General features: G+C 38.2%; 1 protein-coding gene across 1 annotated transcript; it reads right to left on the bottom strand.

The window, feature by feature from the left end:
• Positions 1–3649: 3649 nt before the first annotated feature.
• On the bottom strand, positions 3650–15266 carry LOC138876216 (uncharacterized). Its single transcript, XM_070155121.1, has 4 exons — positions 15029–15266; positions 14568–14732; positions 13660–14458; positions 3650–4586 (listed from the first exon to the last, which is right to left on the bottom strand). The coding sequence occupies exons 1-4, from the start codon at positions 15264–15266 to the stop codon at positions 3650–3652; spliced, it is 2139 nt and encodes a 712-aa protein (XP_070011222.1).
• Positions 15267–16105: the final 839 nt, after the last annotated feature.

Raw genomic sequence — 16105 nt, forward strand, 5'->3', positions numbered from 1 at the left:
TGCAATGACCGCTAGTCTGCAAGCCTCTAAGAGTGTAAGACAATCTCAACAGGGCAGGACAAAGCTCCCGACATGCCCAAAACTACACATATACATCTATAATAGTACCTATGGACTCAAAGTCAGCAACTCCGAAGAAGTGGAGTGCGAAACCCAACGCTGATCCTGGGGGTCCTACTGAGGAGGCACGCCGCTCTGTCTATCCGAACCTGTGGGCATGAACACAACACATAAAAAGGCGTCAGTACGAAATATGTACTGAATATGCAGTGCGACAAGTGTAATATGAAAAATGTAATTAACAAGAGAAGAGATATAGAGACAATTTGAATTCTGAAACTAGCCTCGATAGGAAACTAAAATTCAACAGGGATATAAATGTATGCTAGTGGAATCGTCGCTCACTATCACTAATTATAATATATCACATTATATAGTAAAAAATCCCTCTGTGGGGCTATAATATCCATAACATACCTGGCCATAATAAAGGCTCGGTAGAATCGTACTCGGCCACATGAAGCTCGATAATCCCAACTGATCAGTGATTACACAATAGGTGTCATACCTGGCTGTCTATAGTGAGGCTCGGTAATGAAAGTAAATATATACATATATTAAATCATGAATTATATAGGTGCAATGCGAAACTAACCTTAAAAGATGTATTCTACGAAGAGTCAAAGTGGCCTATCATCATTATTCCCCGACTATCATGGTTGTCGCTAAAATAATTAATTTTCAACTATGAGCCAACAAGTACTAAGAACATTAGAGTTATGTATTATGAGTACCTTTGAAGTAAGTGTTACTTATTCATGATTTATATGAATGTCGAAAGGAGAACGGGTAAAAAGGCTCTAGTTCTTTTTAAGCAAGGAACAGGGAAAACTGAGAATTCATATATATTCTCTGAAGTAAGCAATCTATGAGAAAGGATTAGGTCTAAACATCTTTATAAATTGAAGGTGAAATAACTCAAATCCGACGAAACAATTCGATAAACGTTTATTCGAATTCTAGTCATGTATAGCGAAAGCCCTACATACCTTCTCGATGGAGTTATATACGGTTTCCGAGACCTTGAGAGCCTTAGGAATGATTTCCTACATAATACGAACCATTCAATATCAAATTCAAGATCATATCTTATATAATTCTTCATTTAGACATTTAAGCGAACAACTTGCGGGCATGAATTTGTAGACTCTTTTGTAGCTTAATTTCCCCTCAACACACCACCAAATTTTTACTTTACTACATCTCCTCATCGACAAGATTCCATCCATGTCTTCACAGATCCAAACAACACAATAAAACCATATAAAACAGCCCCAACAATCAAGTCATATTAAGAGAGGTTTCTTAAAACAATCAAGAATATTTCTGTAGAGGTTTCAACTATTTCTTAGGAATTCTTATGGTAGAAGTTTGCAAAGTTCAAAGAGGAAGTTAAATCATACCATATGTGACCAGAATTACTTTAAATTCGAGATTACTTCAAGGCGGAGTCTTCCTATGAAAAGTGAAACACCGAAGAATTCACGATTCCGAAGCTACCATGGTGTTCTCTATCTTGAGGATGACTAAATTGTTGTTATGATTGACTAGATGGATGGGAGGAGTTTGGGAGGAAATCCCTAGGTTTTAGGTTTTGTTTTGGAGAGGATAAAACGTAGGGGTTATGTTTTAAAACTGACTTAAATAATTTTTTTTTAACCAAAACCGACTATGCACACTGTTCCCGTAACAGTGTGCACCCCTGTACGAAAATGTTAATATCTCTCTACTCTGATGTTGTATTAACAAACGGTTTGTTGCGTTGGAAACTAGACTTATAGACCTTCGATTCTGTGGGTATAAAATACCATAACTCCTAGTATATTGAGAGAAAAGCACATCAACATTTTATCCAAATTTTAGTGAAATTTAAAACCCGTAACTTACGGCGATCTTTGTCAAATTTTTAATCACAACTCGAATGACTTCCAATCTTAACGTATAACTATCGCATCATTTAAATATCTCATAAAAATTATCTTCCTATTGAATTATCCCCTTTACAGCATGATAACGCCAAATACACAAGGTGTAACATTCTCCTCTCCTTAAGAACATTCGTCCTCGAATGTTAGCGGTTAACCTAACTTCTGGAAAAAATATTTTTAAAATATTTCGCGAGAGTTTTCCCTGTAAATAGGACTATCCAAAACCTGTCATCAGCCCAAGCATACATATCTAAGGCCAAACAGGGCTACATATTATCATAATAACATCAATTTGGCCCCACACGACCGTTTACTTATACAATAATGATAATAAGAAGGTTAGCCATAACTTAATTACCTCAACTGTCACTGGTTGATATCTGTGCAATACCTGCCTTATTTATCTCAAGCATATCACCTGAAGACTCAAATAAATGAGGGTATCTAGACTTCATGTCCTCCTTGGCCTCCCATGTCATTTCCTCTACATTATTGTTCCTTCAAAGTACTTTTACTGAGGCTACCTCTTTAGTCCGTAGCTTACGGATTTGACGGTCAAGAATGGCAACAGGTATTTCTTATATGACAAGTCCTTGGTAACTTGAATATCCTCAATAGAACTGATGCAAGAAGGATCACCTAAAAATTTGCGAAGCATGGAAACGTGAAATATCGGATGTATTGCGTCTAATTCCAGTGGCAAGTCAAGTTTGTAGGCTACTCGCCCAATTCTCTGAACAATCTGATATGGCCCAATATATCTAGGGCTGAGTTTTCCCTTCTTGCCAAATCTCATTACACCCTTCATAGACGACACTTTCAAGAATACCCAGTCTCCCACAACAAATTCCAAGTCTCGACGTCGGCTATCTGAATATGATTTCTGTCGACTTTGAGCTATACGCAACCTTTCCTGGATCAACTTTACCTTTTCTACAGCTTGTTGTACCAATTTGGGTCCTAGCAACTTTGTCTCGCCAATATCAAACCTGCCAATAGGAGATTTGCATTTCCTCCCATATAGTGCCTCATAGGGTGCCATCTAAATACCGGCGTGATAACTGTTATTGTCAGCAAACTCAATAAGCGGTAAATGATCTTCCCAACTTCCCTTAAAGTCTAAGACACAAGCTCGCAACATATCTTCGAGCGTCTGAATAGTGCATTCGGCTTGTCCGTCGGTCTATGGATGAAAGAGTACTAAGGTTAACAAGAGTACCCAAACCTTCTTGAAAAGACCTCCAGAAATTAGCTGTAAATTGGGCACCTCTGTCAGATATAATAGAAAGCGGAACTCCATGTAGCCGAACTATTTCCTTGATATATAGTCTCGCATAATCTTCAGCTGAATAGGTGCTCCTAACTGGGAGAAAGTGAGCTGATTTCGTCAGCCTATCCACAATGACCCAAATAGAATTAAACTTCCGCCGAGAATTGGGCAATCCTGTAATGAAATCCATATTAATCGATTCCCATTTCCAAGCTGGAATCTCAATATTTTGAAGTATCCCTCCAGGTTTCTGGTGTTCAGCTTTAACCTGTTGGCAGTTGGGACACTGAGCCACAAATGTGGCTATATCTTTCTTCATGTCGTTCCACCAATATAGTTGATGAAGATCATGATACATTTTAGTTGAACCAGGATGAACTGAGTACCGAGACTAGTGCATCTCTGTCATAATTTGCTTACAAAGCTCCCCAATATTAGGTACACACCATCGACCCTTATATTTTAGAATTCCATCATCAAATTGACCGAACAGCTGCTTTTTCTGAAAAGGGATGCTCTCTTTAATCTTGACTAGCTCAGGATCCTCAAATTGACACATTTCTACCTCAGCTACCAGTGATGAGCCCATAATATTTTGGACTACTACACCCTGGTCACCTGTACCACATAGTCGCACACTTAGGTTAGCCAATCGATATATCTTCTTAGTCATTTCTAATTTCCCAGCTTCTACATACTTCAAGCTGCCCATGGATTTATGACTCAACGCATCAGCTACCACATTTGCTTTGCCTGGATGGTACAAAAGATCCATATCATAGTCCTTCAGTAATTCAAGCCACCTCCTTTGTCTCAAGTTCAACTCTTTCTGCTTAAATATATATTGCAAACTTTTGTGATCTGTATAGATATCCACATGAACACCATAAAGATAATGATGCCATATTTTCAAGGCAAATATAATAGCTGCTAACTCAATATCATGAGTCGGATAATTGTGTTCGTGCTTCCGCAACTGCCTCAAAGCATATGCAATAACTTTGCCATGCTGCATTAGAACACATCCCAATCCAACCCTATATGCATCACAATATACCACATAACCTTCAGATCCCTCAGGAAGTGCTAGAACAGGTGCTGATGTTAAGCGTTTCTTCAACTCATGAAAGCTCCTTTCACATGCGTCAGACCATTGGAACTTAACGTCTTTGTGTGTCAATTTTGTCATGGGAGAAGCAATAGAAGAGAATTTCTCCACAAATCTCCGATAATAACTAGCTAAGCCCAAGAAACTATGAACTTCCATAGGAGTTGTGGGTCTAGGACAATTTTGTACTGCTTCAATTTTCTGACCATCTACCTTAATACTTCATCAGAAACAATATGCCCAAGGAAAGCCACTGAATTCAACCAAAATTCACATTTGAAGAATTTAGCATATAATTTCTGATTTTTCAAAGTCTGCAACACCACACGCAAATGATCCTCATGTTCTGCTTCTGATCGAGAATATACCAGAATATCATTAATGAAAACAATTACAAATATATCTAGAAATGGATTGAAAACCCGATTCATTAAATCCATGAAAGCTGCCGGCGCATTAGTAAGACCGAAAGACATCACAAGGAATTCATAATGGCCATATCTAGTCCGGAAAGCTGTTTTCGGAATATCTCTCTCCTTAATTCGCAACTGGTGTGTCACGTCCCAAATCGATGGGCCGGGACGGGTACCCGGTACCTTACTCAACTAAGTACCAATGTAACATATCTTTCTTAATACCTCATCATATACACATGCATACAGGCCTAATAGGCCAACATGATCCTTTATAAACTCAAAACATAGGCCGACAAGGCCGTACAATCTTTTATGTACACGACATATGTCTACAAGCCTCTAAGAATACATAAATGTCATAAGTGTCGGGACAGAGTTCCTCTATACCAAACAATACACATCTAAATCATACTAACCAAACGAGCAACACCGAAGCAAATAGAGCGCACCAACATCTTTCGCTGAGCTGATAGCCTACTTGGATGGCTCTCGACCTATCTATCGGGACCTTCAGGCATGAAACACAGCGTCCCCAGGTAAAAGGGACATCAGTACGAATAATGTACTAAGTATGTAAGGCACATAAATAAATACATGAGAGATATGAAAGACATATAGAGTACATGACTCAACCTGTAAGTCTGAATAACTTTGTAAATCATAAATTACTTTTAACGTCATCCATATGAATATGAATGTCATGTCGTGCATAGGTACATATTTCATAATATCATCAGCCTCTGAGGGCATCCCATCATATCATATCGGCTACTGTGGGCAAAATCAACATCGTATACCAGCTGATCAGGTGATGGTGCATATATAATGTCATAACCTTTCCTATATCCCCTATACATATATACATACATATATACGCGTATATAATGCCGTTTGAATAATACTTACATATATATGCGTATATAACGCCGTTTGAATCATATTTCGGCCACTGTGGGCAACATCATCATCATATACCAGCTGATCAGGTGGTGGTGCGTATATAACTCCATAACCTTTTCCCATTCCATATAGATATATTTACATATATACGCGTATATAATGCCATCTGGTCATGGGTTAATGCACATGAATGCAATGCATGAAAAGTACGTCAATAAAATCATTCGGAAGGTCATAAGACCACTTTGCCTTTTGAGCAATATCATAAAGTAACATCTTTTCAACTTTCGTATTTTTCTGAGACCCATGAACAGATGATAAAATATTATGACACATGAGAATTAAAGAACATAGATATTTCTATTACTTCTATGAGTAGAGTCACTTATGCAATTTGTGCATTTGCACGCTTCGTTCATATCGTATGGATCATGTCAAAAGAAAGAAGGGATAGCCTTAACATACATGTTCCCAAAATTATTTGAACGAATCTACTTCTGCGAAATATGGACGAAATTCTGCTTTGAAGCTCTCGAAAATCAGAAACAGAATTGATAGCTCTTTGAAATTAAAACGTTGGCAAAACTTGAATTGATGAACGGATTTTTTATGAATGAAGCTAGCTTTTGAAAATGGAATCTAATACTGTTTTTGCGTTTTCTCTTTGAACCCAAAGACCAAATGAATTATGATAATTGATGTCAAAGACATAATGTCTTTTTGAAACCCAAGACCAAAGTGCTTTAAGTCTTGTTTTAATAAGACTTGATCTGCCACCTACATATAATTTGATATGAGTCATTCCTATGTAGTGGCCTTTCTGTCACGTGGGTGGGGTGTTTAGTTAATTAAGTTTTATCCACTTATTAGTTAATCGGGTAATGTCCTATTACCCGGTAATTAACCAATTACCCGAAAATTTGAGAATTATTCCCACTTACTTAAAATATTATTCACTTTTCACATACCTTATATGCCTTACTATTATGTCATGTGGTACCTTGTATGGTACTAATCCATAAATACCGCATATTTTAGCTTGAGGCGTATTTTAACCCAAAATACCAAATTTCAACGAAATTCATTCTCTTCGATTTGCTTCCCCTCTCACCTTCACGAATTTATTCATCACTTACAATCCTTATAATTTCCAAATAATCTTTTCCTTGGACTGATGTCAATTACCTTATGACAAATTCAACATCCAATAATGCAGGGTGCAACACTGTCGTAACTTATTACTGCGAAGCATAACATCACCGTAATGTAATATTGCTGAGTAGAACACTGTCGTAACTTAATATTGCTGCACGTAATATCATCGTAATATATTACTGCAGAGGGTAACATTATCGTAATATAATACTGCAGGACGTAATATTGACGTAATATTACGGGGTGTAACATCATTCCCCCCTTTGGAACATTCATCCTCGAATGTTGACTAATGCTCTTATCATTTTCTTAACTTATATCTTCCGAATACTTTAGAACTTTCCTTGACATCTAGGCGATTGTTCTATGAATAATTCCAAAGTCTAGGGCATTCCCCCCTTAGGTCTCCTTCTTACCCCACAACTTGTAGTCGAATCTTTCCAATCTCGTAACTGTTGCTACCTTTCATCATGCAACCAATACGATTTTGACCTTGTAAGTGTGCCTAATCTCTAGGCTTCATATGTAGAGCTTGATAAGATTTCATGTTGGGCATCTATGAGTATACTGAAGTTCTTTGCTCGGTACTTTATTGAAATCACGAATATTTTTGTATCTCATCGCATAGGTCCATTTAACCATCCGTATGAGTTTACTGCCATAACTCTTACTTTAATTTATCGTTGTTGAGGTCTACTACCAAATCCCAGCTTACTCTCGTTGCTCATTCCATATGTATAAATTTAAGTCCTTTAATGCCTCCACATTACTCTTCATCTTTTAAGAATGGCGACCTAATATCCTCTCATACTTTGTAACTTTTATCCATCCATTGTTGATTCACTTCAATTTTTATCCATAATCCAACCCTGATAGCTTAACCTTTTATGTAATATTGCAGCTAGGATTCACGTTTTATCGGGGAACATCTGAAATGATTAGATTGATCCACTTGGGGCAATACCCTGCTTTCATAACCGTATCTTACGGCATCCCAATGGGATTCACCTTGCGTGGGTATTTTAATCCTGTCAAATTCATGAGATCCCTTTCTTTTATCCGTCAGATCATTACTTAATTGAAGGCCCAAACGTTATTTTTTTGTCTATAATAATTACCCCTCATTCTATTAATAGGGTGGCATTCCATTTTTTTTGAATGTTATTAGTCTTAGACTCTTTTGAGTTTGTTCAGGCTATACTGAACTTTCTATAATTTAGAGAAACCATTAGCTCTTTTATTTTTATGGACTTAATCTTGAGGACTGATCCATTCTCGTCACTTTTTCACTTGCCTTTCCTCATTCTTACTCATGTTTTCTCAAAACTTTGTCGCTCTACCATACTTTAGCTTGCGACCTATAAATATCCATTTATAATACTCGCAACTTTCCTTCAACTTGCTTACGCCATATATTTCCTTATATTATTCTGGAATGTCAAACAATACATCACACCGTCTCCAACTCTTCTCTATTCTCTTAACTAGATCTCTCAGTACTTAGAAACCATAGGTTGGAAGACATGCCTCTGACGATGCCATTATCATTCCCGATTACTAGATCCCCGTGCTGATAGCCTTCTATCCGAATTATGGACTATTCACGATCTTTTGCCTTTGAGTATCTCGTATGTTGTTCACCTTTACCTTACTTATATTTAAATCTCGCATTGTATCTTCTATATCTTTCCTGACCTCCCTTCCACCTAGGTGTAATTCACATTCATAACTTGAAGCTCTATTACAATACTCACACCTCTAGTACATACACAACCCAGTGGGAGCTTCGTACTGACTTCTTATGAGGTTGGTACTTCTTCTAACTGGCTTCCTTGTAATGCCATTATAGATTATGGTTGTTGTGTTATTTCTCTTCCTTTACGTAGGCTTAAGCTATCTTCCAATCCATGGCTCATGGTATCAGTTATTACCTTAGCCTTTCATGTATGGAATATCCATGACAGAATCTTTTAACAATTCAATCCTTTGTCTATGCCCTGGGCTCCATTTTTTCTTTTAACTTATACCGGAGTTTTCTATAGCTATATTATTGTCAACAAATATGTTGTCTGGATAATGCTCCATAATCTTGAGTGTATCCATAATGTACTCACTTTAGATCATTGATCAAATAATTCTTTTGTTCCGTTTTAGCTTTCTTTTATCGTAAGCTATTACTTTTTCTGGTCTTCATGCCCCCTTTGTTGCGTCCATACTTAGCTTATCTTAGCACCCATACTTGCCAGTGTTTTCATGCAACTCATATGATCTCGAATATTACTTTTATTCTTACTTCCTGTTCATTAGCCACGGTAGGTGCCATTTTCCTTTGGAATGCTTACAATGTTGTTGTGAGATTGTTGTTACATGACCATTTCCTCTTTAGGTTGTTGTGCTTAGGTTGAAGCCTTCTTTTTTATCTCCTTAGCTAGTCTTTCATTGTAGTACTTAGGGAGAACCCTTGACTCTTGTAAAGCTGTGAGCTTATTACAGACCTTTTTGATGTCCTTATTGCCTATAATCATCCGTAGTTGCTTACTTCCATGCCCTTGTGCTTGTATGGTTGCTTCTGAAATGATATTTTGACTGCCTTCCCAGTGGACTTTTTTTATCCCCATAACACTCATACAATACCTTTAACTACCCGGACTCTTGTTTGAATATATCTCAAGTATTATAATGATATTCTTTGAAGCTATGTTTATCTTACACGATCTGATGACTCGTCTATAACCTCCTGTTTAGCCATAACTGGGATCTTCCTGACCAATTACTAACTACTCGTTGGCCTATTCTCATATCAATATTCCTCGTAATCTTTCTTGGGTTATTTTCTTTTTCTTAACTTACGTCTCGCACTGACTCCTTATTTATTAATAACAACTCGGGAAGGAACCTTTACTTCATCTCCTTGACATCGTGCTTGCACAATATTCTTGAACCGTAGCATATCTGTAAGATTTGGATAAGTGCTATCTCATTCCTCTTTCAATTATCGTATTCTTCCTTTACCATTCTATAGTTACTAGAACCACTTAATTCTGTCTTAATGCAACATTACTCCATATTCCCCCATTTAGGGGTGTACTAAAAGCTGAAGCCACGAGGATCTACCTATAGATGTTTTGCCTTTTCATCTTTGGCGTTGTTTCTCAACATCAATGATTCTTACCCGCTTTGCGACAATTATTCTGTACAAAAGATGACAAATTCCCTTACTCGCGAGGGTGTCACTTAAATTAACTGACACATACAGTCTCTTAAGCTTAACTTTGCTCACATTGCTTGCTTTAGGGAAGCGTCTCCCTGGATGACCATTCTCTAAATTTCTCATGAATTTTCTTTTGTCATCCATTCTATTATTGGCGGGACAAAATCTGAAATTCCCATGATGTCGAGTACTTTCCAATTATTCAGTCCCTAATTCATATTTAGTTTATCTTGTTTATCATTCCATACTGATCTCTGTTACTTTGGGGATTAACTCTCCCCTCTGGTAGTCGTATTGGATTCACGAACTTATTTTTCGGAATGAGGATATAACCTTATAGCCTATACACTTTTGTTGTCTTAATGCCCATCACCATCTCTTCCTTCATTTGACTATATGTTCTGTAACACTCTACCGTTTTCATCAATGTATCACACTTTATTCATAATGCTTCCTTATCTCGCTTCTTATTATTCTTCTAATATTTCTGCATATCCCTTTTCTTGTGAAAACTTAAATACGACATTCTTTCGTTTTTAATTTTCCTTTTCTCCATCCAGTGGCTCTTCAAGTTGCTTAACGTTCTCGTTTTACTAGAGACGCGAGCCACACTAAGGTAATTTTTATCCCTTCAAGGTTTATAGTGCATGTCTTTGTAGTACTCATATCTGGCTGCACTATTTTAGAGTGTACTATCTGGGTGTCTCACAAGGAGATCTACTAGCACACTTGCAATATCCTTCGGAAATATCAACTAACATGATCAATTCATCCATCATATCTTCTTATACTATTTTTGTTAACTTCCATAGGGCGTATCTGGAAGGGGTGCGACCAATTGTATATACCTCTGTTACTATTGACTATAACTCAAAAGGCTTATGTTCATCTGCCTCAATTACAAATGTTGTTAGCCTTCATTAATTGGGTGCCTCGTACCCTTCTTCATCTTGTTTTTTTTTCTTGTTGAAACCTGTATTTATCTTCTTAATCTCCCATTGTCTTTTACCATAAAGATGGATAGACATTATTGCCTTAAGGCTTCTTATCAGGAAGCTTGTACCTTTCAGTACAACCATGATCTGCTTAAGACCTCACATTTACTTATCATAGGCATCATACAAAAATCCAAATCCTCTGACTCAACTTTTCCACAACAATCTCTCTTTCCAACCTTCTTTCGGGAAGTAGGCATCGTCTTATTACGAATAAAATAGAATTTCAGAACTTGGATTCTTATAAGTGAGATCTACCACACGATCTAGAGTAAGAAGAAAGAGTGACAATCCTAAATGCCCTGTAGCCTCCTGCTTATAAGTGTGGTGCACTACACACCCATAAACAAGACTCTACTAGACACGGCTTGTAGACATCCCTAGGAAAGAACTGCTCTGATACAACTTTTGTCACGACCCAAACCGATGGGCCAGGACGGGTTCCCGGTACCTTACTCAACTGAGTACCAATGTAACGTATCTTTCTTAATACCTCATCATATACACATGCATACGGGCCTAATAGGCCAACATGATCCTTTATAAACTCAAAACATAGGCCGACAAGGCCGTACAATCTTTTATGTACACTACATATGTCTACAAGCCTCTAAGAATACATAAATGTCATAAGGGTCGGGACAGAGTTCCGCCATACCAAACAATACACGTCTAAATCATACTAACCAAACGAGCAACTCCGAAGCAAATAGAGCACACCAACATCTTTCGCTGAGCTGATAGCCTAATTGGAGGGCTCTCGACCTGTCTATCGGGACCTACAGGCATGAAACGCAGCATCCCAGGCAAAAGGGACGTCGGTACGAATAACGCACTGAGTATGTAAGGCACATAAATAAATACAAGAGAGATATGAAAGACATATAGAGTACATGACTCAACCTGTAAGTCTGAATAACTTTGTAAATCATAAATTACTTTTAACGTCATGCATATGCGTATGAATGTCATGTCGTGCAAAGGTACATATTTCATAATATCATCAGCCTCTGAGGGCATCCCATCATATCATATCGGCAACTGTGGGCAAAATCAACATCGTATACCAGCTGATCAGGTGGTGGTGCGTATATAACGCCATAACCTTTCCCATATCCCCTATACATATATACATACATATATACGCATATATAATGCCGTTTGAATAATACTTACATATATATGCGTATATAACGCCGTTTGAATCATATTTCGGCCACTGTGAGCAACATCATCATCATATACCAACTGATCAGGTGGTGGTGCGTATATAACGCCATAACTTTTTCCCATTCCATATACATATATTTGCATATATACGCGTATATAACGCCATCTGGTCATGTGTCAATGCACATGAATGCAATGCATGAAAAGTACGTCAATAAAATCATTCGGAAGGTCATAAGACCACTTTGCCTCTTGAGCAATATCATAAAGTAACATCTTTTCAACTTTCGTATTTTTCTGAGACTCATGAACAGATGATAAAATATTATGACACATGATAATTAAAGAATATAGATTTTTCTATTACTTCTATGAGTAGAGTCACTTATGCAATTTGTGCATTTGCACGCTTCGTTCATATCATATAGATCATGTCAAAAGAAAGAAGGGATAACCTTAACATACCTGTTCCCGAAATTATTTGAACGAATCTACTTCTGCGAAATATGGACGAAATTCTGCTTTGAAGCTCTCGAAAATCAGAAACAGAATTGATGGCTCTTTGAAATTAAAACGCTGGCAAAACTTGAATTGATGAACGGATTTTTTATGAATGAAGCTAGCTTTTGAAAATGGAATCTAATACCGTTTTTGCGTTTTCTCTTTGAACCCAAAGACCAAATGAATTATGATAATTGATGTCAAAGACATAATGTCTTTTTGAAACCCAAGACCAAAGTGCTTTAAGTCTTGTTTTAATAAGACTTGATCTGCCACCTACATATAATTTGATATGAGTCATTCCTATGTAGTGGCCTTTCTGCCACATGGGTGGGGTGTTTAGTTAATTAAGTTTTATCCATTTATTAGTTAATCGGGTAATGTCCTATTATCCGGTAATTAACCAATTACCCGAAAATTTGAGAATTATTCCCACTTATTTAAAATATTACTCACTTTTCACATACCTTATATGTCTTACTATTATAGTCATGTGGTACCTTGTATGGTACTAATCCATAAATACCGCGTATTTTAGCTTGAGGCGTATTTTAACCCAAAGTACCAAATTTCAACGAAATTCATTCTCTTCGACTTGCTTCCCCTCTCACCTTCACGAATTTATTTATCACTTACAATCCTTATAATTTCCAAATAATCTTTTCCTTGGACTGATGTCAATTACCTTATGAAAAATTCAACATCCAATAATGCAGGGTGCAACACTGTCGTAACTTATTACTACGAAGCATAACATCACCGTAATGTAATATTGTTGAGTAGAACACTGTCGTAACTTAATACTGCTGCACGTAATATCATCGTAATATATTACTGCAGAGGGTAACATTATCGTAATATAATACTGCGGGACGTAATATTGACGTAATATTACGGGGTGTAACATGGTGATAGCCGTATCGAAGGTCAATCTTTGAGAAATACTTGGCACCTTGCAACTGATCAAACAAATCATCAATTCTGGGTAAGGGGTACTTGTTCTTGATAGTCACTTTGTTGAGCTGACGATAGTCAATACACATTCTTAACGAACTGTCCTTCATACGAACAAACAACATTGGTGCACCCCAGGGGGAAATACTGGGCCTGATAAAGCCCTTATTCAGAAGATCCTTCAATTGGGTTTTCATCTCTTTTAACTCAGTAGGAGCCATTATATATAGAGGAATAGATATTGGCTGAGTATCTGGAAGCACATCAATAGCAAAGTCGATTTCTCTTTCGGGAGGAAGACCAGGAATTTCATCAGGAAATACATCAAGAAATTCATTCACGACGGGAACCGATTGAAGGGTTGGAGATTTCACCTCCATATCATGCACTCGTACCAAATGATAGGTGTACCCCTTCAAAATCATCTTTCGAGCTTTAAGGTAAAAAATAAACTTCCCATTAGGCTCTGCAGCATCACCTTTCCATTCAATAATAGGCTCACTTGGAAAATTAAAACGAACAATCTTTGTCCAGCAATCTACATTGGCATAAAAAGAAGCCAGCCAGTCCATACCCATAGTGATATCAAAATCAACCATTTCTAGCTCATGAAAATCAGCTAACGTATGGCGGTCATGAATCTTCACATCGCAACTTCGATATAACCGTCTAACTACAACAGACTCACCCATTAGTGTAGATACCTCAAATGACTTATGCAACAATTCAAGCTCTCTATCCCATTTACTAGCAACGAAGGGGGAGATATATGATAATGTAGAACCAGGATCTATCAAGCATACATATCGATAGAAAAGAGGATAGTATACATGTAACCACGTCCAGAGATGACTCTAAATCCTGACGACTCGATAAAGCATATATACGATTTTGCTGACCTCCTGGACTAGAAGTTCCAACTCTTCCCCTACCCCTACCAGCTGATGTTTGCATACTCTGCCTAGGATGACATACCGAAAAAGAAGAAGAAGCCCCTGCAGATGCCGTCGGCTGAGCCATACCCCCTCCACTGTCATCGGAAAATGTCTCATAATATGACCTGGCTGTCCACATGCATAACATGCATCATAACCCTGGTGACATGGTCCAAAATGATTTTGGCCACATCGATCACATCTGGGAAACTGAGGCCTTATCTGACTGAACTCGCCTATAAATTGTGGACCTGGGGTCCGTGAACTCTGACCTAGACCAGAATAAGTGGTCCGATCATGTCACTGTCCCTGAAACTGTGGTGGCACACTGGCTACCAGATAAGATTGATGCCGGGGAAACTGTGGCCTAAATCCACCTCGAAACTCTCCTGTGTTACCTGTGAACCGTGCCCTCTTCTTCTAACCTCTATCATGCTCTCGATTGGCTCGTTGTTGCCTCTTGCGATACTCTAGATCCTGTGCATATGATTGAATACGGGAAATATCCATTCCTTGGTTTAGAGAAGCTGTAATGCACGCATTTATCAAGTGTACCCTCAGACCACTAACAAATTGGTGTACCAAATCACTCATATCAGCAACAATCGTAGGAGCATACCTAGCCAAAGAGTTGAACTGCATGCTATATTCCCGAACACTCATATTACCCTATTCTAAGTGTAAGAACCTATCTCGTCGGGCTCTTCGAAGCTCGATTGGCAAATATTGCTGTAAAAATGCCTTAGAGAACTCCTTCCATGTCACTGGTGGCACATTAGGCCCCCGAGTCTTCTTCCAAGTCTCATACCATGTCACAGCAATATCGCGTAGTCTATAAGAAGTAAACTCCATTGACTCAACATCCGTGGCATGTATAGTTTGTAAGGTCCGTTGCATAAGATCCAGAAAATCCTGTGGGTCAGCATTAGGATCAACCCCTGTAAATACTGGAGGATCCAAGTTGATAAAGTCCCGAACTCTCGCACTCACAGACCTATCAGCAATACCGAGGGTCTAGTGTTGGGCCTGGGAGGCCACTATTCGAGTCAGCAATTATACAATACTCCGCATGTCTAAGTCCTGATCAGGAACAACTGGGAGAGGGACTGGAGGTACGTTAGCTCCTCTACGCCCTTCTGGGGGTGATGGGGGTGCTGCCCCAGAAGCCTGAGAAATAGCCTCATTCTGTGGCTCATGCTGATCTACATTAGTAGGTGGCACCTAACTTGTGCCCTCTCCCGCCTCCTCATCCAACCTCTGAATAAATTTCATATCCACTTGTCGTCTCGTAGTATTAGGCATCACTGAGAAGGTAAACAAAAAGAGAATTAGGAATGAACACTTATGATTAGGCTCTATTGTACGATCTAGATCAAGAAGAAAGTAATAATCCTAAATGCCCAATCGCCTTATGTTTATAAGTGTAGTGCACAAGACACCATAAACAAGACTCTACTAGACACAGCTTGCAGACTCCCTAGGATTGACCTGCTCTGATACCA

The sequence above is a fragment of the Nicotiana sylvestris genome, chromosome 8 (genome assembly GCF_000393655.2).
Source record: "Nicotiana sylvestris chromosome 8, ASM39365v2, whole genome shotgun sequence".
In the NCBI taxonomy this organism is placed as follows: domain Eukaryota; kingdom Viridiplantae; phylum Streptophyta; class Magnoliopsida; order Solanales; family Solanaceae; genus Nicotiana; species Nicotiana sylvestris.